The sequence below is a fragment of the Nerophis ophidion genome, linkage group LG13, assembly GCF_033978795.1.
Source record: "Nerophis ophidion isolate RoL-2023_Sa linkage group LG13, RoL_Noph_v1.0, whole genome shotgun sequence".
Lineage (NCBI taxonomy): Eukaryota > Metazoa > Chordata > Actinopteri > Syngnathiformes > Syngnathidae > Nerophis > Nerophis ophidion.
In genome coordinates this window covers 53,310,487-53,332,688 of record NC_084623.1, presented here as the reverse complement: position 1 = coordinate 53,332,688, position 22,202 = coordinate 53,310,487, and the positions used below count along the sequence as shown (strand labels likewise).

Genomic DNA, 22,202 nt, shown 5'->3' with positions numbered 1-22,202 from the left:
CAGCAGAGGGCGATAAACCTACACCTCAGGTTTAATTGTGTCGGACCACTTGTGTGCAATGTTTGCTGTGTGTATGAAGTGAAGTGAATCATATTTATATAGCGCTTTTCTCTAGTGACTCAAAGCGCTTTACATAGTGAACCCCAATATCTAAGTTACATTTAAACCAGTGTGGGTGGCACTGGGAGCAGGTGGGTAAAGTGTCTTGCCCAAGGACACAACGACAGTGACTAGAATGGCGCAAGCGGGAATCGAACCTGCAACCCTCAAGTTGCTGGCACGGCCACTCTACCAACCAAGCTATGCCGTCCCATTTTCTCATGAATACTAAACCTTCTCTTTTATTTATGTAAAACACACAATTAGAGATGTCCGATATTCCGATATTGTCCAACTCTTAATTACCGATTCCGATATCAATCGATTCTGATATATATACATATTTTGTTGTGATGCCCCGCTGGATGCATTAAACAATGTAACAAGGTTTTTCAAAATAAATCAACTCAAGTTATGGAAAAAAAATGCCAACAAGTCACAAAGTGCATTATTTTTTTTTTAACATGCCTCAAAACAGCTGCTTGGAATTATGGGACATGCTCTCCCTGAGAGAGCATGAGGAGGTTGAGGTGGGCGGGTAAGGGGTTGTATATTATAGCGTCTCGGAAGAGTTAGGGCTGCAAGGGGTTCTGGGTATTTATTCTATTGTGTTACGGTGCGGATGTTCTCCCGAAATGTGTTGGTCGTTACTTTTTGAAACCGATAATTTGGAAACCGATACCGATAATTTCCAATTCTACATTTTAAAGCGTTTATTGTCCGATAATATCGGCAGTCAGATATTATCGGGCATCTCTAAACACAATGTATGTTATACTTTTGTCGTGTTTACATTTTCAGTCCTACAAAACTAAATAAAGAAAAATGTATAAAGAAATACAACTGTGGAAGAAAAATAATTCAGAGGGTTGGTAGAGTGAGTGGACGTGCCAGCAACTTGAGGGTTCCAGGTTCGATCCCCGCTTCCGCCGTCCAAGTCAATGCCGTAGTGTCCTTGGGCAAGACACTTTACCCACCTGCTCTCAGTGCCACCCACACTGGTTTAAATGTAACTTAGATATTGGGTTTCACTATGTAAAAGCGCTTTGAGTCACTAGAGAAAAGCGCTATATAAATGTAATTCACTAATTCCCACGAAAGATTGTCAATCATCAACAAAACTTAGCTTCTGTTTCTTAATGCTGTTAACTAATGGGGGACTCTTACGCAAAAAAAAAAAGCTCAATAATGAGGGAGACCAACCTCACCCTCATCGGGAAAACCTGATAAATTGCAGAAAATGACACTTTTTTACAAAGCATTGAATTTCAATGAAATGTCCTAATTTGTGACCCTTCAAAAAAAATAAAAATAAAACCTGAGGAGACCTCCCACACCTTCATCGGGAGTCCCCACAAGACCCGAAAATGTCAGAAAATTACACTTTTCCCAAAGCATTGATCTTTAATTATAAAGGGGCACCCTTACGCAAAAATAAATAAAAATAGTAATAATATGAACAATGTCTTGATTTAACCCCCCAATTTCAACCCTTAATGTGGAGTGCCAAGCATAAAGGTAATAGGTCCCATTTTTATAGTCTTTGGTATGACTGGGAGTTGAGGGGAGCAGTGAGCAGCAGCAATGGCCGCGCCCGGCAATCATTTTTAGTGATTTAACCCCCCAATTCTAACCCTTGATGCTGAAAGTCAATCAGTGAAATAATAGGCCCCATTTTTATAGTCTTTGGTATGACTGGGAGGTGAGGGGAGCAGTGAACAGCAGCGGTGTCTGCGCCCGGGAATCATTTTTGGTAATTTAACCCCTCAATTCCAACTCTTGATGAGGCGTGCCAAGCATAAAGGTAATAGGTCCCATTTTCATAGTCTTCGGTATGACTGGGAGTTGAGGGGAGCAGTGAGCAGCAGCAGTGGCAGCGCCCGGGAATCATTTTTAGTGATTTAACCCCCAATTCCAACCTTGATGCTGAATGTCAAGCAGGGAGGTAATAAGTGCCATTTTTTTAGTTTTTGGTATGATTGGGAGGTGAGGGGAGCAGTGAGCAGGAGCGGTGGTCCTGGTGATTTAAACTCCAATTCAAACCCTTAATGCGGAGTGCCAAGCATAAGGTAATAGGTCCCATTTTTATAGTCATTGGTATGACTGGGAGGTGAGGGGAGCAGTGAGCAGCAGCTGTGGCCATGCCCGGGAATCATTTTTAGTGATTTAACCCCCCAATTCCAACCTCTTGAGTCTGAATGTCAAGGAGGGAGGTAATAAGTGCCATTTTTTTAGTTTTTGGTATGATCGGGAGGTGAGGGGAGCAGTGAGCAGCAGTGGTGGTCACGCCCCAGAATAATTTTTGGTGATTTAACCCCCAATTCTAACACTTGATGCTGAAAGTTAAGCAGGGAGGTAATGGGTCCCGTTTTTATAGTCTTTGGCATGACTCGGCCGGGGGTTTGAATCTCGGGACGGACACTCTAACCACAAGGCCAATTGTGTGTATTTTTTCTTTCAATGTGGCCCCCGAGTCAAAATATTTTCCCAGCTCTGCATCAGATGAATGTACTGTAATTCATCACGGGGATCAAAAAAATAAAAATGAACCAGGTTTGACACGTTTGCACTTGCAATAAAAACCGACAAAAAAATGATGAAATACTTTATTAAGATAATATAATTTAACATTCACGGTGCGCAAACAAAAAAACATACAAATGGATGTACTGTATATCTTCCTTACCGTACAATCACCATGCCGTGTTTTTTTTTTTTTTTAAAAAGCCACACATCCCAGCGTATCGTGTTCATATTTTTTAATGGCATGCGCTCTGATATGACGACAATACAACATGTGCAAAAAACGCTCTCCTCCATTTTTGGAAAACACACAATCCATTCATGTACGATAAAACAACGTATCGACCATAAGGTGCCGGCAGTGTGAGAGAATAATAATAAACATGCTCTCATGTAACGTCTGTTTGTTTTTTTCCCGTTTGGTACTGGAGATGGTGAAATGTCCTATTTTACATGCGGGGAAGTAAACTACACGGTTCATGCGTTCATCTAATAACGATACATCGGACTAGTAATGGGAAAAGGATTTACAAAATAAAAGACTGGCGTCTATTGAAAATATGACATATTACAGTCTCATCTACGACATTACCTACAATACTACAAATTATTCCTAATCAGTCAGTTAGGGGTGTCCCGATCCGATATTGGTATCAGCAAAAATATGTATCGTGTTACAGTATATCGTAGGGGTCGGGAACCTTTTTGGCTGAGAGAGCCAAGAAGCCAAATATTTTAAAATGTATTTCCCTAAGAGCCATATAATATATTTTTTTTAACACCGAAAACAACTAAACGCGTGCATTTTTAAGTAAGACCAACATTTCCAGAGTATAATAAGTCTCTTATTCTTTGTAATAAAATTGTTATTCTGAAGCTAACTGTGGAGGGGGGCGTGGCCTGCGGGCCTGCAGCAAAGCGGGATTTTGCCAGGGCCGGCCTCGAAATCAGCGACAGGTGCGTAGACGGCCCACCTGGGCCTTTTTATCTAATCACCTGTCGCTCTGTTATAAACAGCAGCCAGGAGGAGGGACGGGGTTGGGGCTGGAGCCGGAGCGCGAGTGAGGACGAAAGAGAAAAAGACAATTGCTGTAAAGCAACTGAGAGAAAAATAAAATAAAACAATATTGCAACCCTAAAACAGGCTCTTGGTGGTCTGAAGAACCCCCAGGAGGGCAAGCCCCACACTAACCAATTATAAATAAATTACTTCCTACCATTAACGCAACTTCTTGATCATAAAAATGCATGAGAATGTTTCATATTTTGAACGTTGTTTTTAACACTGTGATTACAAGTGGAATTATTCATTACTTATCGTGTTAAGCAATGTCAGCTCAGATTTATCCGAGAGCCAGATGCAGTCATCAAAAGAGCCACATCTGGCTCTAGAGCCACAGGTTCCCTACCCCTGGTATATCGGTTCAGACATAAGCGCTCTGATACAGCTAAATGTTCTCCGATAAGCACTCAAGGTTGGGCTTTTGGTTTATTTTAGTCACGTTACAACTGCAAACAACTGCACTTCGGCGTTTACCAAAGGCATGCGGTAAAGGCAAGCATGCGCTAATTATTTTAAAACCTCTTCTCACTCTGGCGCTTACCAAAGGCATGCGGTAAATTTAGGCCTGCGCTTATAAATTTGAGTGTGATGTAAGGATACCATCATGAAAAGCGCATTTAATAAAAAAAACGTTATTATAGTATTACCTTTACTTAGAAATGAAGTCCATGCACAGCTCCTTCTGATCAAAAGCATCGATAACTTGTTTATAGAAGTCTTCCTTATCTTTCTTCAGTTTTAAAAGTCTCTCTGTCTGGATGGAGATCTTCTTTTATTACCTCCTGCTTCGATTGAAAGTCCAGTTTAGAAAACGGTTTTATTTTAGATATGTAATCCTCCATGTTAAAAGTGCAAGCGAGAGGAAAAAATAAGCTCTTGCTGCTTGTTGTCACTTCTTCTGCAGCCGAGTAGTCGCAAGAAGGATCAATAGCGCCCTCTACCACCAGGAGGCGGGAGTCATTTAATGACTCATATTTGACACACGCAGCTACGGTATATTATTAAAACATAGCTGCTTACTGTTCCTTTTAGCATATTCAATAGCTTGGACCTTAAATCCTACTGAATAGCTCTTAATTTTCTTCCCTTTATGCGATTTCAAATTATTGAAATCAGTCTCATCCATTTTGAAAATGATGACATGTGAAGTGTCACTCGTGACGTGACGAGTTTGACCCGGTGGAAATTCTAGACATGCGCTAATAAAAATAATATTTTGCGAAACGAGTTTGACCCGGCGTTAATCCTGAGCCGGCGGTAAATGCTAAGCATGCGCTAATTATTTTGCGAAACAAGTTTGACCCGGCAGTAATTCTAGCCAGGTGCATACTATATACCCGGCGGCAATTTAAGGAAATATGGTAAGCAAAATTATCTGCCAATAGGAACGAGAATTTTTTTATTTTTTTTAAATGTCATTACTCAAAAAATAATAATGAATCCAAATCGATGTTGGTAATAATTATTGAATGCTTACTTAAGGCTCCAATTATTCCAATTTTAAATCTTTTTTGGTGCATTTGCCATAACTTAGTAAGTGTTTTTTGACAAAGGGAGCATCAAACATACCCAAAAAAATATTTTGAAAATGTAGATAAAAACTTAGAATCGACATATTGGTCTGAATTGAACTAGAGATTCAAGGGTTGAAAGCAAAAAAATATATATTAATAATAATGTATGACGTATTATTTTTTAACAATTTTTTGAGTAGGCCCCTTTAAATGTCCAATTTTTTAAAAACTGTCATTACTTCACATCAAATAGTTTACTTAGAAAACTTTTGTGTGTATTTGCCATAGTAAAAGTATGTTTTCTTGGTCCAAAACAGCATAAAACAATTAAAAAAAAAAGTTAAAAAAAAAATGACGGATTGGTTAGCAGTTTTCTTAGACAAAAACAGCCTAAAAAAAAATCAAAATAAACAAAAACAAAACAATAACGAGGGATTGTTTGGCAATTAAACTAGAGATTTAAGCGTTGAATGCCAAAAAGTAAAATTAAAACTTTTGAAAATTAAAAATTAACACTTTTAATTGTGGTCCAGTTTAAAATCCCTTATGTTTTTGTTGCATTTTTTTAAATTGCCATTTAAAAAAAAAAAAATAATGAATCAAAATCAATGTTGTTATGAGTTATTGACCTAAATAAGGCTCCAATCACTTCACATCAAATATTCCACTTAGAAAATTTTTTGGGCTTATTTTCTGTTTTTGCCATTAAAATAGGGTTTTTGTTAGGAAAAAAATAAATAAATAAATGTTATTAAACATAAAACAAAATCGACTGATTGACCTGAATGTGATATAAGCGTTGAAAAAAAAAAAAAAAAGACGTGTTTTCAACTTTTTTATGACTGCCGGAGACAAACCTGAGGGGATCCCTAAAGATTGAAAAAAATCTATATATTGTATTGGTTTTGAAAATTAAAAATATCAAAATAGCCCTTGCAGGCTTTAATTTTTACATTTGTACATTTAGAAAGTACCCAGTAACAAACGTGTCCGCATCATTCAACCTAATGAATTATCGTGGCCATCCATCCATCCATCCATCCATTTCCTACCGCTTATTCCCTTTCGGGGTCGCGGGGGGCGCTGGCGCCTATCTCAGCTACAATCGGGCGGAAGGCAGGGTACACCCTGGACAGGCCACTCGCCCCCCCAAAAAAAAACAATCTGATGAACTCACAGACTGAATGGTGCCAGCTTGCTGACTTAAAATGTTAACATAAAAACGAGACACAATAACTATTAAGAAAGGACACACCCTAATCTAAATGTATAGAAACACATTACTATCTAAGCAACTTATTCAATTACAAATGACCATGAATTGATTAACGTGGACCCCGACTTAAACAAGTTAAACTTAGTGGTCAATTGTACGGAATATGTACTGTACTGTGCAATCTACTAATAAAAGTTTCAATCAATCAATCAATCAATCGATCAATCAATTGTGCACATTGAACCTGTGACAATCATGGGTACTTTAACTTTAACTTTAACTTCACAAGCTGTGCTCTCTCAGAACAGAGTGATCGATCTATACTCTGAGGAATACCAGACAGAGGTGTTTTTACGGGGCGTTCAGGGACCGCTGAACAGAGTAGGACGCCACCCCGCCCGCCCAAAATTAAAAAAATTATAAAAATAGATTTTTATTGGATGATTTTCATTTAAATAAATCCTAAAGTGCGAGAGTACAAACTAACATTTTTAAAACAATAACATCTTTGCTATTAAAACGGATAAAATGCCGGGACTAAAACACTACCAGTGAAGCATAAGAACCCCAAAACAACCAAATGTGTGTCTATTTATTTGAGTTTTCTTTTTAGAAAAATGATAACTTGGTCAAAAAATTTCAGCGTATGTTTTGAGCACATTTAACAATACTGCACTAATAATACTAACCGTGGTAATTTCATAACCGTACACTCCCTACTTACAATTGTCCTCATTTAATGAAACCTTTTCCAACATTCCATATGACAAAAAAACAACTATGTGTGATTCCCGCTGATATCGTATCAATATCGACATGGTATCGGAGGTGAAAAAGTTGTATCGGGACACCCCGAACTATGTGGCTAATTGTAAAGGGATTGGATGGGATGACCAAAGTTGGCATTTAATTGGTTTGTATAAACCAGTGAAGTCGCATCATATTTATCATTTGTGAACAACCTCCCTTAATAATGAACAATATTTAAAACAGAAAAATGACTGAAAAAAACACTTCTTGATACAAAAAAACTTTATACATTAGTCTGCTGTGTCATTTATTGGCGATAACGCCAGACTTCCTAAAACGTTGCACACGCGTAGAAGTAAAGACATGGAACAGGTGCAGCTGAGAGACATTTAAGGCAACGCAGAACCAAGTACTGATAAGTGGGGGAAAAATTACACACATTTTCTCTCTGCTTTGATAGTCCAACCTTACGTGACAAAAATTTGGCATTTCATTTAAATCAACGATTTCCTGGCAATAAATAGCTTTTTGGTGCGATGTTCTAAACAAAGTTTCTAATCATTTATCGACTCCATTCAATAACTAATCGAGGGGCGCGCTGCAAAAACAACAACAAAATAAAAGCAAAGTATCTGAAAAACGGAGAAATATTTACTATGGACTAACAAGAAAGTTTTCCTAATGTTACAATCAAACTGATTTATAATTTTCAAAAATGGTATATATATATATATATATATATATATATATATATATATATATATATATAGTCGAAGTTATTGTAGTTTATCTTTTATACAGTGCTCAATACCGGGGTAGGGCAGAACATACAATAGGTCAGGTCAAGGGATTTAGGTGAAAAATCCCCTGAAGAGCAGTGAAACCTGCAAAACAGGCTTGTTAGGGTTGAAATAGCCTCTGTGTTTTTTAAGGACCTAACGTATATGTATGTATATATTATGTGTATATATATATATATATATATATATATATATATATATATATATATATATATATATATATATATATATATATATATATATATATATATAGGGATAGGTTGATTGGCAACACGAAATTAGACCTAGTGTGTAAATGTGAGTGTCAATGTTGTCTGTCTTTGTTGGCCCTGTGATGAGGTGGCGACTTGTCCCGGGTGTAGCCAGCCCTCTGCCCGAATGCAGCTGAGATAGGCTCCAGCACCCCCCTCGACCCCGAAAGGGACAAGTGGTAGAAATTGGATGGATGGACGTGTATATATATATATATATATATATATATATATATATATATATATATATATATATATATACACATACGTTAGGACAGGAAAAAAACACAAGAGGCTATATCATCCCGACAAGCCTGTTTCGCAGGTTTCCCTTTTTAAGATGTTTTAATCTTTTAAATAATAATAAACACATTTTTAAAGATTTTCGCAGGTTTCCCTGCTCGTCAGGGGATAATTTTTTTTTTTAAAGGGAAACCTGTGAAACAGGCTTGTAGGGATGACATAGCCTCTTGTGTTTTTTCCTGACCTAACGCATATTCCGCTCTACCCCGGTATTGAGCACTGTATAACGGATAAACTGTATTTATATATATATATATATATATATATATACCCCTGCTTTAAATGTTCATACATTTCATTAATGTTGTGTATGTATCATTGTTTTCTGAATGTAAAACTATAATTATTTTCCATAAAAATTCATTTTGTGGCCGTATTTTTGGGAATCGGAACCAGATTGATTTCTTTTGCATTATTTAATTATTATTATTTTTTTTTTCCGTATGATTTGGATCACGGGCAAAAACCCCTCCGAAGTACCATTGTATGAATGACATGACTTACTATCACTCATGCCTCAAGTTTTCCATCACATGTTTTTATCGGAGGTGCAGATTGTAGCATCAATCCCTTTTACTCTGATGCTGACAAGGCAGTTGCAGTGGAGGATGGTTTCACCGGGAGAGGTGATGGTTTCACCGAGAGAGGTGATGGTTCTGCAGGCTACTGGTCCAGTCTGATGCTCCATTTACGCTTGTCTGCAAAGGCAGAGAAAGGATATTCATTAGGTTTGAAAAGTGCAGATTTAGGAAACAGTTAAAAATCCCAATGATACACATTCCAAGTACTAATAGACAGAAGAAGCCTGCTTTTGATCCTTTGTTAGGCATTTGGGGATACTACAAAATGAGAGGAAAACATAAACTCTACTAAAAATTAGGCAGCGTGGTTGCATCATCTGTTATTTTTTTCAATGTGTAGATTATAAGGGAGGCTTTTCTATGTTTCTTGGCTGTCTTCAAAATGATTTTCTTAGTTATATTATAGTCAGTTGATTACAATTTTTTTTTTTAGTATGTTACACTACCAAGCCCTTTGAAGCCCGCGGTATTGAGCAGATGGTCCATGCCTTTAGCTCGGTAATTTGCACCCCGAAAAGAAATCAACGCAACCGAGAGAGTAAGGGTACAAAAAAAGTTTGATTTCTAAATAAAGGGGACCACAACAAATGTCATCAGTGGCTTTATTTTAGCAGAAAATCCCATTAAACGTTAGATATACGTTTCTTGTTGCAATCAGAAGAATTTTGGCATTAGATAGGATAGTAAACATACCAGACAACTTCTCTTTTTTGTGGTAAGTAAACAACCAAGTTAAAAAGGCTTCTAATTTGGCTGCTGACGGATGCTGCAACATAGTGTGTCTTTTCCCAGTGTATTATTTTGTCAAAATTATAAGGGGCAATCAGTAAAAAATGGCTTTTGTGCATATATATATATATATATATATATATATATATATATATATATATATATATATATATATATATATATACATACATATATACATATATGTACAGTATATATGTATATAATGCATATGTGTATTTTTGTATGTATATGTGTATATACATACAAAAATACACATATGCATTATAATCCAATCAAGACATATATGTGTATATATGTATATATAATGTACATGTGTATATTTGTATATATATGTATGTTTGTATATATACATATCTGTATATATCTATATGTATGTATATTTATGTGTATATATTTCTACATATGTGTATGTATATATGTAAATATAAGTGTATATATATCTACATACAAACATGTATATGTGTATGTATGTATGTATGTATGTATGTATGTATGTATGTATGTATGTATATGCTTATATGTATATATAATGTAGGTGTATATATGTACATATATGTACTACATGCATATGTATATATACATATATATATACAGTATATGTGTATATGTAATGTATATGTGTATATATATATGTATATATGTGTATATGTATATAAACTGTACATATGAATATTTGTGTATTTATGTATGTATACATATATGTACGTATGTTTATGTATATATATATATGTGTATATATTTCTATACATACATATATATGTATGTGTGTATATATGTAAATATATGTGTATATATAAGTACGTGTATATATATCTACACATATACATGTATGTGTATGTATTTATATTCATATATGTATATATAATGTATATATGTACATATAAATGTACTATTTGTATAAATGTAAATATATGTATATACAGTATATGTGTATATATGTATATAAAATGTATATGTGTATATTTGTATATATGTATACATACATGTATGTATATCTGTATATGTATATATGAATATGTATATTTGTATATGTATATATTTATGTATACATCTATATACATGTGCGTGTGTATATATATGTACTTATATACATGTATATGTGTATGTATATATACATGTTAATATACATATATACCATATATATGTATATATATACAAATATATACTGTATATATATACATATATATATACTGTATATATATATATATATATATATATATATATATATATATATATATATATATATATATATATATACTGCATATATATAGAAATGTATATGGAAGGCTCTGATTTTGTGAATTCTTACTTTGTTCCCTCTTCTGTGGCACCTTCAGCCTCTAATTTCCCCTCTTCCTCCGTCTTCTCCTCCGAGATCAGTTCCTGCTTGAGATGGTGGCGGAGGAACTTCACGACGACCATGGAAAGGATGAGGAGAGCGAGCACTCCGCCCACCGATGCCCCGATCGCAACCGCAATCGTGGAGTCTCTCGGCGGCGGCACTGAGGGGAAAGGATGAGGAAGTGCGGTAAATATGTGGAAGAGACTAAAAGCTTTACTGGGCTGATTAAACAGAGTGGAAAGAAAGTGCTGGCGAGTTAGCCTGGCCACTGAGGGAGTGGGAGGAAGATGCTGAGGGACTTACTTCCACCTCTTGTTGGCCATTAATAAATAAAAAGCTGAGTCATGAACAGAAGGCCCACAGCATCATAGCCAATTATGGATGAGAAATTTCTACACAATTTAATAAGCGCTCATTGCACTTATAACGTGCTTATCCTGGATTTAATACTTGCCGAAGATATACGGATAACAACATTTTTTATATTTTTCTGAATTTATGGTACCCTGATATGTACGACAATAAAAGGAAAATATTTTTTTCAAATAAAAACATTTGTATTACTCAATGCAACAATGAACAAATCCTTTTTACTATAAAATATATTAAAACAATTATTGTGACGAAAAAATAGTTCACTCAATTAATAAAAAAATTGTGCACATCGTCCTATTGAAATGATGATTTTGCGTCCATTCCCGGCCGTCACTATGGAAACACTCATTTACCGCCACGGCATCACGCTCCTACTTGTGCTGTTTTTGTCATGTCGCGGAACACGCGGCACACAACCGTAAGCTGTGCCATCTTTCCTGGGCTATATAAAAGTGCGATCCAGACCCGAGCGTGTTTATTTAATAACAGAATTAAAAAAGCAGTTTGCAACATTTACACGGATGCCAGGAATGGCGCTAACTTTCCAGTGTATTTTGAAGCATTATACAAATATGACGTACTAGAATAGAATGGAATAGAGTTTTATCTGTCATTATTACAGTGAACAGGTTAAAAAAACAACGAAATTGGAGCAGATCCCCTACGGTGCATACACAATAATTTAGTAATATAAATAGTAAAAAAATTATATAAAAGTATATATATATATATATATATATATATATATATATATATATATATATATATATATACTTTTATATAATTTATAAATTATATATCAGAGCATATATATATATATATATATATGTATGTATGTATGTATGTATGTATGTATGTATCCACACATGCATGTATCCATACGTATGCATATATACATATACATATACACATATACAATTATTGCACATTATAGTCGGAAAATATAAAAAGTCATGACACATAAGGACATGACGGACACATTGTGCTCACTCAGGCATGTTTAATGCTACTAACTACGGCGTAACTACGTATTACGCAACACGTGCATGTGCATTGGCTCCGGGTGTTGTTGACAAATGATACCAATCTGGATCGTTAGCATTAGTCAATCAATCAATACCGATTTTTTTTTGGTCGGGCTAGAAAATCCTTGAAAACATAAACTTAGTAATTGTGAAAAAATATAGAGGGTTTTAAAACAAAGGTGTTCTGTTGAAACACAAGTGGTAACCTAAGCAAGACAGAGGTGTTCTTGTTATATTTTCTGATTTAAAAATAAAAAAATGTAATCGAGAGCAAGTTACAAACAGCGCCTTTAAATGAACGGAGTGAACCTTCTAGTGAGTCGTCCGCAATCTTTGTCTCTGGGGGCGTAGGCAGAGCTGCTAGCTTACACACACAGGATGTACTTACAGAACCTCGCTAGCAAAATACCAAAAATACCAAAAATTAGCAGGAAAAAATGTGTCTGCAAAGCCAAATGTCCACGTTTGTGAATATTTTGGCTTCAGACCGAATAAGCAATATGAGTCCAACGACACGGACAAAACGAGCCAGTACGCCAGATTTCTAGGAAAGTGATGGAAATAAAAAAAAAAGCCAATAAACGGGACAAGCGGTAGAAAATTGATGGATGGATGGAAAACAAACAACCCAGTTTTTCCAACTCTGGGGGAAAAAACTGCACTTCAAGATGTTTGATGTGTACTTAAGTTAGGTTAGTTTTGCTAACAAAGGTTGAGCGTCCATCTATTTTTTTTAATTTTACATAATTAGGAGAATCTAAAGTTAGTAACCTTCCAATTGCATTGGTAACAAAGTGTTATTTGCATTGTTATTATCACATATTTTAATTACCGTATTTTTCGGACTATAGGTGCACTTAAAATCCTTCCATTTTCTCAAAAAATCTACGGTGCGACGTATAACCCGGTGCGCCTAATGTACGTATTGATTCTGGTTGTGCTTACCGACCTTGAAGCCATAATATTTGGCACATGGTGTAATGATAAGAGCGACCAGTAGATGGCAGTCACACATAAGAGATAGGTGTAGACTGCCGGTTGACGTCTGTTTAATAAATGACTCTCGCAATTACAGGTAAGTAAGCAAGCCTCAAATTGTATGAGTACGACTTTGGTAAGCTACGAAACCACTCCGATTGATGGATTGTGGCAGCATTACGGCTACCATAGTCAGACGTACCGTGCTTCAACATACGGGGATTTTTATTGTGTGTGTATGAGGACCCCAAAATGGCACCTGTTAAGACACGATATCTGACGTTTTGTTCATGCAAAACCAACTTTTCTTACTTATTGGTTCCCTGCTGATTCGGGGTCTCCATAGCGCTCGTCCGCCATTTTCGTCCTTGCCATAGTCAATAAGCTCCTTCTTTTCCTCTATCCTCTTGTTTTGGGGCCTTCATCCTCTGCTGTTGACATTTCTAATACCAAGTAGCGTGCAGAAGTCCGTTAATATCGGACTTCCAATGTTATCGGCCGATAAATGTTTTAAAATGTAATATCGTAAATTATTGATATCGTTTTCAAAATTATCGGTATCGGTTTCGAAAAGTAAAATGTATGACTTTTTAAAATGCCGCTGTGTGTACACGGACGTAGGGAGAAGTACAGAGCGCCAAAAAACCTTAAAGGCACCGCCTTTGCGTGCCGGCCCAGTCACATAATATCTACGGCTTTTCACACAAACACAAGTGAATGAAACGCATACTTGCTCAACAGCCATACAGGTCACACTGAGGGTGGCCGTGTAAACAACTTTTAACACCGTTACAAATATGCACCACACTGTGAACCCACACCAAACAAGAATGACAAACACATTTCGGGAGAACATCCACACCGTAACACAATACACACACAAAATAACAAATACCAAGAATCCCTTGCAGCACTAACTCTTCTGGGACGCTACAATATACACCCCCGCTATCACCCACACCTCAACCTCCTCATGCTCTCTTAGGAAGAGCATGTCCCAAATGCCAAGCTGCTGTTTTTGAGGCATGTTAAAAAAAAATCATGCACTTTGTGACTTCAATAATAAATATGGCAGTGCCATGTTGGCATTTTTTTTCCATAACTTGAGTTGATTTATTTTGGGTAAACCTTGTTTAATGCATCCAGCGGGGCATCACAACAAAATTAGGCATAATAATGTGTTAAATCCACGACTGCATATATCGGTATGGGTTGATATCGGTATCGGTAATTAAGAGCTGGACAATATCAGAATATCGGATATCGGCAAAAAAGCCATTATCGGACATCTCGAGTTCGAACTTATATCTGTCTGTAGACTCGCTATGGAAGCACTAAAAACTAATGGTACCACAAAGATGACGGCTGTCGAAGTAGACCCGTAAGGAGATAAATAGGACCGTTGTGAAGATGGTCTGTAAAACATAATCTATGCGACTTTTTGACCAAAGAACCACCATCACATGTTATGTAGACCACAAGGAAGTGTTTTAAAAGTTAAAAAAATCCTAATATAAGCCCTTTGTTCCATCATCCATCCATCTTCTTCCGCATATCCGAGGTCGGGTCATAGCCCAGACTTCCCTCTCCCCAGCCACTCCGTCCAGCTCCTACCTAGGAATCCCGAGGGGTTCCCAGGCCAGCCGGGAGACATAGTCTTCCCAACGTGTCCTGGGTCTTCCCCATGGCCTGCTCCGGGTCGGACGTGCCCTAAACCCCTCCCTCGGGAGGCGCTCGGGTGGCATCCTGACCAGATGCCTGAACCACCTCACCTGGCTCCTCTCCATGCGGAGGAACAGCGGCTTTACTTCGAGTTCAGACAGAGCTTCTCAAAGAGGAGGAAACTCATTTCGGCCGCTCGTACCCGGGATCTTGTCCTTTCGGTTATAACCCAAAGCTGGGATGGGAACGTAGATCGACCGGTAAATTGAGAGCTTTCCCTTCCGGCTCAGCTCCTTCTTCACCACAACGGATCGATACGGTGTCCGCATTACTGGAGACGCCGACCCGATCCCACGATCCATTCTCCCGTCCCTCGTGAACAAGACTCCGAGGTACTTGAACTCCTCCGCTTGGGGCAGGGTCTTCTCTCCAACCCTGAGATAGCACTACACCCTTTTCCGGACAAGAACCATGGACTCGGACTTGGAGGTGCTGATTCTCATCGACCGGGCACAGCCCGAAGAGACAACGTAGGTCTCCCTTCCAATGGGCGGCAACCGAAGGCAGGGCACTAGGCAATCCGATCCTCGGCTACATGAACTAGCTCTTGGGACGTGGACCCCTTTAATTCACCTTATAATCGGAAAAACGTGGTACATTAATGCTTAATTTGGTTTCGAAATAATGCTGAGAATGATAATAAAAAAATACCGTCCAGTCAGGCCGAGCACAAGGGATAATAGCTGAACTAAAATCTACGTAGAAATATCGTAGTGAAGTTCAGTTCTTGGTAGGGCTATCATCTTACGTTCAGGAAAAACATTGAGCTTTATGAAGCCGTGTCCGTGTATGCGGTCCGGGGGATTGATCACGTAACAGTGATACAAGCCCTCGTCGTCCTCCTGAACATCGGACAAGATGACTGACAGGTCATTCTTTTCCAGGTTCCCCGCGAACGTGACCCGGTCGGCGAACGGGACCCTGTCTGGCAGCGTGACCCGGTCTGCAAAGCGCCGGGCCATCATTCCTTTCTTCTGGTTGTACACCATAAACTACGGAGAGAAGTTAAGAAAGAGACGGTTTACAGTAAGTAGGGTTCGAACCTTGGCTATGACATTCTTACCATTTTTTCCGTGTCGTTGACCGTTTCTTGGTAGGTCCAGTTCATGACGAACTTGGGCGGGTATATTTTATAGCAGGAAGTGAAAGTGCAGGGGATTTTGATATCGGTCCCATTCTTTACGTTGATTTTACTGGGCACAATGACGTCCATGCATAGAGAACCTGCAAGGAAAAACATTTCGTTACTAGCTGAGAGATTAAACTGCCGGTAATCTAAACCCAGCAGGCACAAGACATCGATACAACGTTGATTACACACATACATGTCCTTTAAAACGGACTTTGAAACAAGGTAAATCCGACAAGTTTGTCAAATTATCGGCCCGTTTCCAAATGACCTTTTGTGTCAAAGATTTTGGAGAAATGTGTTCTGGCACAACTGCAGCCTTTTTTTAGATGAAAATAGCACTTTAGATCCATTTCAGTCTGGATACAAAGCTTTGCACAGTACTGAATCTGCACTTTTAAAGGTTTTTAATGACTTGCTTTTAATGTCTGATTCTGGCAGCTCTGCCATTTTAGTGCTTTTAGATCTTACAGCTGCCTTGGACACAGTCGACCACACAATTCTTTTAGACCGCCTGAGAGACTGTGTGGGTGTCAGGGGGACTGCGTTAGCGTGGTTCAGATCTTACCTGTCTGAGAGGTCCTTCTCTGTCAGGCTGGGGGACGCCACCTCCTCTTCTGCCCCGCTTTACTGTGGTGTCCCCCAGGGATCTATTTTAGGCCCCATCCTGTTTGCTCTTTATCTCCTCCCTCTTGGAGATATTTTTAAGAAACATGGAGTGTTTTATCACTTTTATGCAGATGACTGCCAAATTTATATGCCGATTTCAGTACTCTGGAATGCCCTCCCGGTAACAGTTCGAGATGCTACCTCAGTAGAAGCATTTAAGTCTCATCTTAAAACTCATCTGTATACTCTAGCCTTTAAATAGACCTCCTTTTTAGACCAGTTGATCTGCCGCTTCTTTTCTTTCTCCTATGTCCCCCCCTCCCTTGTGGAGGGGGTCCGGTCCGATGACCATGGATGAAGTACTGACTGTCCAGAGTCGAGACCCAGGATGGACCGCTCGTCGGGACCCAGGATGGACCGCTCGCCTGTATCGGTTGGGGACATCTCTACGCTGCTGATCCGCTTGAGATGGTTTCCTGTGGACGGGACTCTCACTGCTGTCTTGGAGCCACTATGGATTGAACTTTCACAGTATCATGTTAGACCCGCTCGACATCCATTGCTTTCGGTCCCCTAGATGGGGGGGGGTTGCCCACATCTGAGGTCCTCTCCAAGGTTTCTCATAGTCAGCATTGTCACTGGCGTCCCACTGAATGTGAATTCTCCCTGCCCACTGGGTGTGAGTTTTCCTTGCCCTTTTGTGGGTTCTTCCGAGGATGTTGTAGTCGTAATGATTTGTGCAGTCCTTTGAGACATTTGTGATTTGGGGCTATATAAATAAACATTGATTGATTGATTGATTGATTTCAAAAAGCCACGGCCCCCTGACACCCCTTCTTAACTGTCTATGCGACGTCAAGGCTTGGTTAGCCCAGAATTTTTTAATAATGAATGAGGGAAAAACGGAAATTTTAGTTTTTGGTCCGGCCCTCACTGACTTGGGACCATTGCAAAATGATGTGCGTCCCAAAGTCACCAGCCTTGGCGTCACTATAGACAGCCATTTTAAACTAGACAAACAAGTCAATGGCGTTTTAAAATCGTGTTTTTATCACCTTCGTCTTTTAGTAAAGGTTAAACCGTTTTTATCTTTTAACCTTTTTGAACAAGTCGTGCATGCTTTTATTTCAAGTTGCCTGGACTACTGCAATGCACTTTATGCTGGCATTAGCCAAAAAGCTCTCTCCCGGTTGCAGTTAGTCCAGAACGCGGCAGCACGACTTTTAACAGGGGCCAGGAAACGCCAGCATATAACCTCAATTCTTCAGAGTTTGCACTGGCTCCCTGTTCATTGTAGAATTGATTTTAAAACATTGCTGTTTGTTTTTAAATCTTTACATGGACTGGCACCTCAATATATCTCGGACCTTATCCAAATTTACATTCCTGCGTGCGCTCTGAGGTCCGAGAGCCAGTTCCAGCTCGTGGTGCCCAAGACCAGACTTAAGACCAGTGGAGACAGGGCCTTCTCTGTGGTCGGCCCTAAGCTCTGGAACACTCTGCCCCTCCATGTTCAAACTGCTTCCACAGTGGAGTGTTTTAAGTCTCGTCTTAAGACCCACTTTTATTCTTTGGCTTTTAACACTACGTGAGTTGTGTGGTCCTCTGTGTTTTTTATACACTTTGATTTCTATTTTACTGTTTTAATCGATTTTACCCTTTAAAATAGTTTTTAATCATATTTGTTTTTATATTATTTTTATTGGTTTTATTTTTATTCATTTTTTGTTTTATTCAGTCATTGGTGGAGCATAATATTGTTTTTAACATGGCTGTGCAGCACTTTGGAAACGTTATTGTTGTTTAAATGTGCTATATAAATAAAGTGGATTGGATTGGATCGAAGGTGGCCAAATAGTTGTATTTGTAAATTGGGACAACGTTGGATCCATGTTGTTGGTTGGGAAATGACCAAATTTCAATGCTTAAAATCAACGTCACTGTGGAAGAGTTGCTCTTCCGGGTTCTTCAGACCACCAATCACGGACATGACAGCTTCATTCATAAATCTGAACAATGATTTACCGTATTTCCTTGAATAGTATGCGCCTGCCTAGAATTACTGTGGGGTCAAACTCGTTTCGCAAAATACTATTTTTATTAGCGCATGTCTAGAATTTCCGCCGGGTCAAACTCGTTTCGCCAAAGAATTAGCATATGCCTAGAATTTCCACCGGGTCAAACTCGTCACGTCACGAGTGACACTTCATTTGCAAAATGGAGGAGGCCGATTTAAATAATTTGAAATCGCATAAAGGGAAGAAGCTTAAGAGCTATTCAGTAGGATTTAAGGTCCAAGCTATAGAATATGCTAAAAAGAACAGTAAGCAGCTATGTTTTATTAATATACCGTAGCTGCGTGTGTCAAATATGAATCCTTAAATGACTCCCCGCGTCCTGGTGGTAGAGGGCGCTAGTGATCCTTCTTGCGACTACTCGGCTGCAGAAGAAGTGACAACAAGCAGCAAGAGTTTATTTTTTCCTCTCGCTTGCACTTTTAACATGGAGGATTACATATCTAAAATAAAACCGTTTTCTAAACTGGACTTTCAATCGAAGCAGGAGGTAATAAAGGAAGATCTCCATCGAGACAGAGAAACTTTTCAAACTGAAGAAAGATAAGGAAGACTTCTATAAACAAGTTATCGATGCTTTTGATCAGAGGGAGCTGCGCATGGACTTCATTTATAAGTAAAGGTAAGACCATAATAACGTTTTTTTTAAATTAAATGTGCTTTTCATGAAGGTATCCTTACATCACACTCAAATTTATAAGCGCAAGCCTAAATTTACCGCATGCCTTTAGTAAGCGCCAGAGTGAAAAGAGGTTTTAAAATAATTAGCGCCCCGGCGGCAATTCAAGGAAATACGGTCCATCCATCCATTTTTTCTACCGCTTATTCCCTTTTTGGGATAGCGGGGGGCACTGGCGCCTATCTCAGCTACAATCGGGCGGAAGGCGGGGTACACCCTGGACAAGTCGCCAACTCATCGCAGGGCCAGGATATTTTTCAATAAATGTTCTTTGTGTTCCTTTTCAGTCATTGCGTTATGTGTCAGTCCTCGCTCTCTCTCATGCTCGTGCACGTACTCGTTCTCCATCATCTACAACCCTATCCTTCCCGGCTGCTGCTCCTTAACAGCGCGGCCGGTGATTAGATAAACCGGCCCAGGCGTGCCATCTACGCACCTGTCGTTAATCTCAAAGCCGGCCCTGGCACGACTTGCTTCGCTGCAGGTACACAGGCCACGCCCCCCCACCACCCCACAGTCACAACCTGACATTGAATAAACATGGTCAAAACGCATGTTGTTTCAACGTTGTATTTGCGTTGTAGAATATTGGTTAGGAAATGACCAAAATTCAATGTCAGAACCTGACATTGATTAAACATTGTCAAAAAGCTTGTTTTTTCAAGGTTGTAGAATATTGGTGTTACGTCTGGAACGCATCGTGATGCGAGAAGGTGTCACCCCAAGATGCAGCGGACCAGGACTAGGCAGGATTGCAGGTAGGAGCTTGTTTTAATATAAAAATGATAAAAGAACACTGACAAAAAAGGCAAACAAACAGCGTGCCTAAGTACAGAAAGCTAATGCTAATAGTTAGCAAGCATCGAGTTCAAAGTCCAAGAGAAACGACGTGCAGAACGCACGCGAAGCTAAGACGTGACTTAGCAAGGTAAATACAAAGCAGAATAACAAACGTGACTGCTGCTTACCGCAAACAAACCATCCAGACAGAACTAAGGTAGCAGGCAGGTTTAAATACTCAAGCAAACAATGAGAAACAGGTGTGCGAGAAAAGTATAGCAGGTGGAACAAATCAAGTAACCATGGTGACAAGATGAAACAGGAAGTGCTCAAAGTAAGGGATCGGAAGAGTCCAAAAATAATCAAACACACAAAAGGACTTAAGAACAAAAACTATGTCAGATCCGGGAGGTGGATCGTGACAATTGGTTAGGAAATGACAAAATTTCAATGGTCAAATCAACGTCACAACACGACATTGAATAAGAGTTGTCAGAAAGCATGCTGTTTCAAAGTTGTAGAATATTAGTTAGGAAATGACCAAAAATCAATGGTCAAATCAAAGTCACAAGCTGACATTGAATAAACGTTGACAAAGAGCATGTTTCAACGTTGTATTTGTGTCATAAAACATTCCTTAGAAAATGACAACAATTCAATGGTCAAATCAACGTCATAACCCAACATTGATAAAACATTGTCAAAAAGCATGTTGTTGCAACGTTGTATTTGTGTTGTAGAATATTGGTTAGGAAATGACCAAAAATCAATGGTCAAATCAACGTCACAATCTGACATTGACTAAACGTTGACAAAATGCATGTTGTTTCAACGTTGTATTTGCATTATAAAACATTTGTTAGAACATGACAAAAATTCAATGGTCGAATCAACATCAGAACCCAACATTGATTAAACGTTGTCAAAATGCATGATTTTTCAACGCTGTATTTGTGTTGTAGAATATTGGTTAGGAAATGATCAAAATTCAATGGTCAAATCAACGTCACAACCTGACATTGACTAAACGTTGACAAAATGCATGTTGTTTCAACGTTGTATTTACATTATAAAACATTTCTTAGAACATGACAAAAATTCAATGGTCAAATCAACGTCAGAGCCTGACATTGAATAAACGTTGACAAACAGGATGGTGTTTCAATGTTGTATTTGCGTTGTAGAATATTTGTTAGGAAATGACCAAAAATCAATGGTCAAATCAATGTCATAACCTGACATTGAATAAACGTTGACAAAATGCATGTTGTTTCAACGTTGTATTTGCGTTATTAAACATTTGTTAGAACATGACAGAAATTCAATGGTCAAATCAACGTCAGAACCCAACATTGATTAAACATTGTGAAAATGCATGACTTTTCAACATTGTATTTGCGTTGTAGAATATTCGGTATAAAATTGCTAAAATTCAATGGTCAAATCAATGTGAGAATCCAACATTGATTTAACATTGTCAAAATGCATGATTTTTCAATGCTGTGTTTGTGTTGTAGAATATTGGTTAGAAAATGACAAAAATTCCATGGTCAAATCAACGTCAGAACCTGACATTGAATAAACGTTGACAAACAGGATGGTGTTTCAACGTTGTATTTGCGTTGTAGAATATTTGTT

At 38.4% G+C, this 22,202-nt stretch overlaps 1 protein-coding gene and 1 long non-coding RNA gene across 3 annotated transcripts in view; one reads left to right on the top strand and one right to left on the bottom strand.

Annotated features, from left to right (window-relative positions):
• Window positions 1-20,243, top strand: part of LOC133564732 (uncharacterized) — a 22,932-nt gene extending 2,689 nt beyond the window's left edge. The window contains exons 2-4 of one of the 2 annotated variants that reach the window (XR_009809317.1): window positions 11,231-11,378; window positions 16,177-16,646; window positions 18,877-20,243. This is a non-coding gene — a long non-coding RNA (uncharacterized LOC133564732). The other variant, XR_009809316.1, reaches the window with a different exon arrangement.
• LOC133564731 (sodium channel subunit beta-2-like) overlaps window positions 8,239-22,202 on the bottom strand; it is a 35,665-nt gene continuing 21,701 nt past the window's right edge. Inside the window, exons 2-5 of the mRNA XM_061919212.1 lie at window positions 16,356-16,516; window positions 16,041-16,284; window positions 11,160-11,352; window positions 8,239-9,217 (exon numbers count right to left, since the gene is read on the bottom strand). Of these exons, the coding sequence (XP_061775196.1) occupies window positions 9,208-9,217; window positions 11,160-11,352; window positions 16,041-16,284; window positions 16,356-16,516 (608 nt within the window). The 3' untranslated portion in view covers window positions 8,239-9,207. The remainder of the gene's footprint in view (window positions 9,218-11,159; window positions 11,353-16,040; window positions 16,285-16,355; window positions 16,517-22,202) is intronic.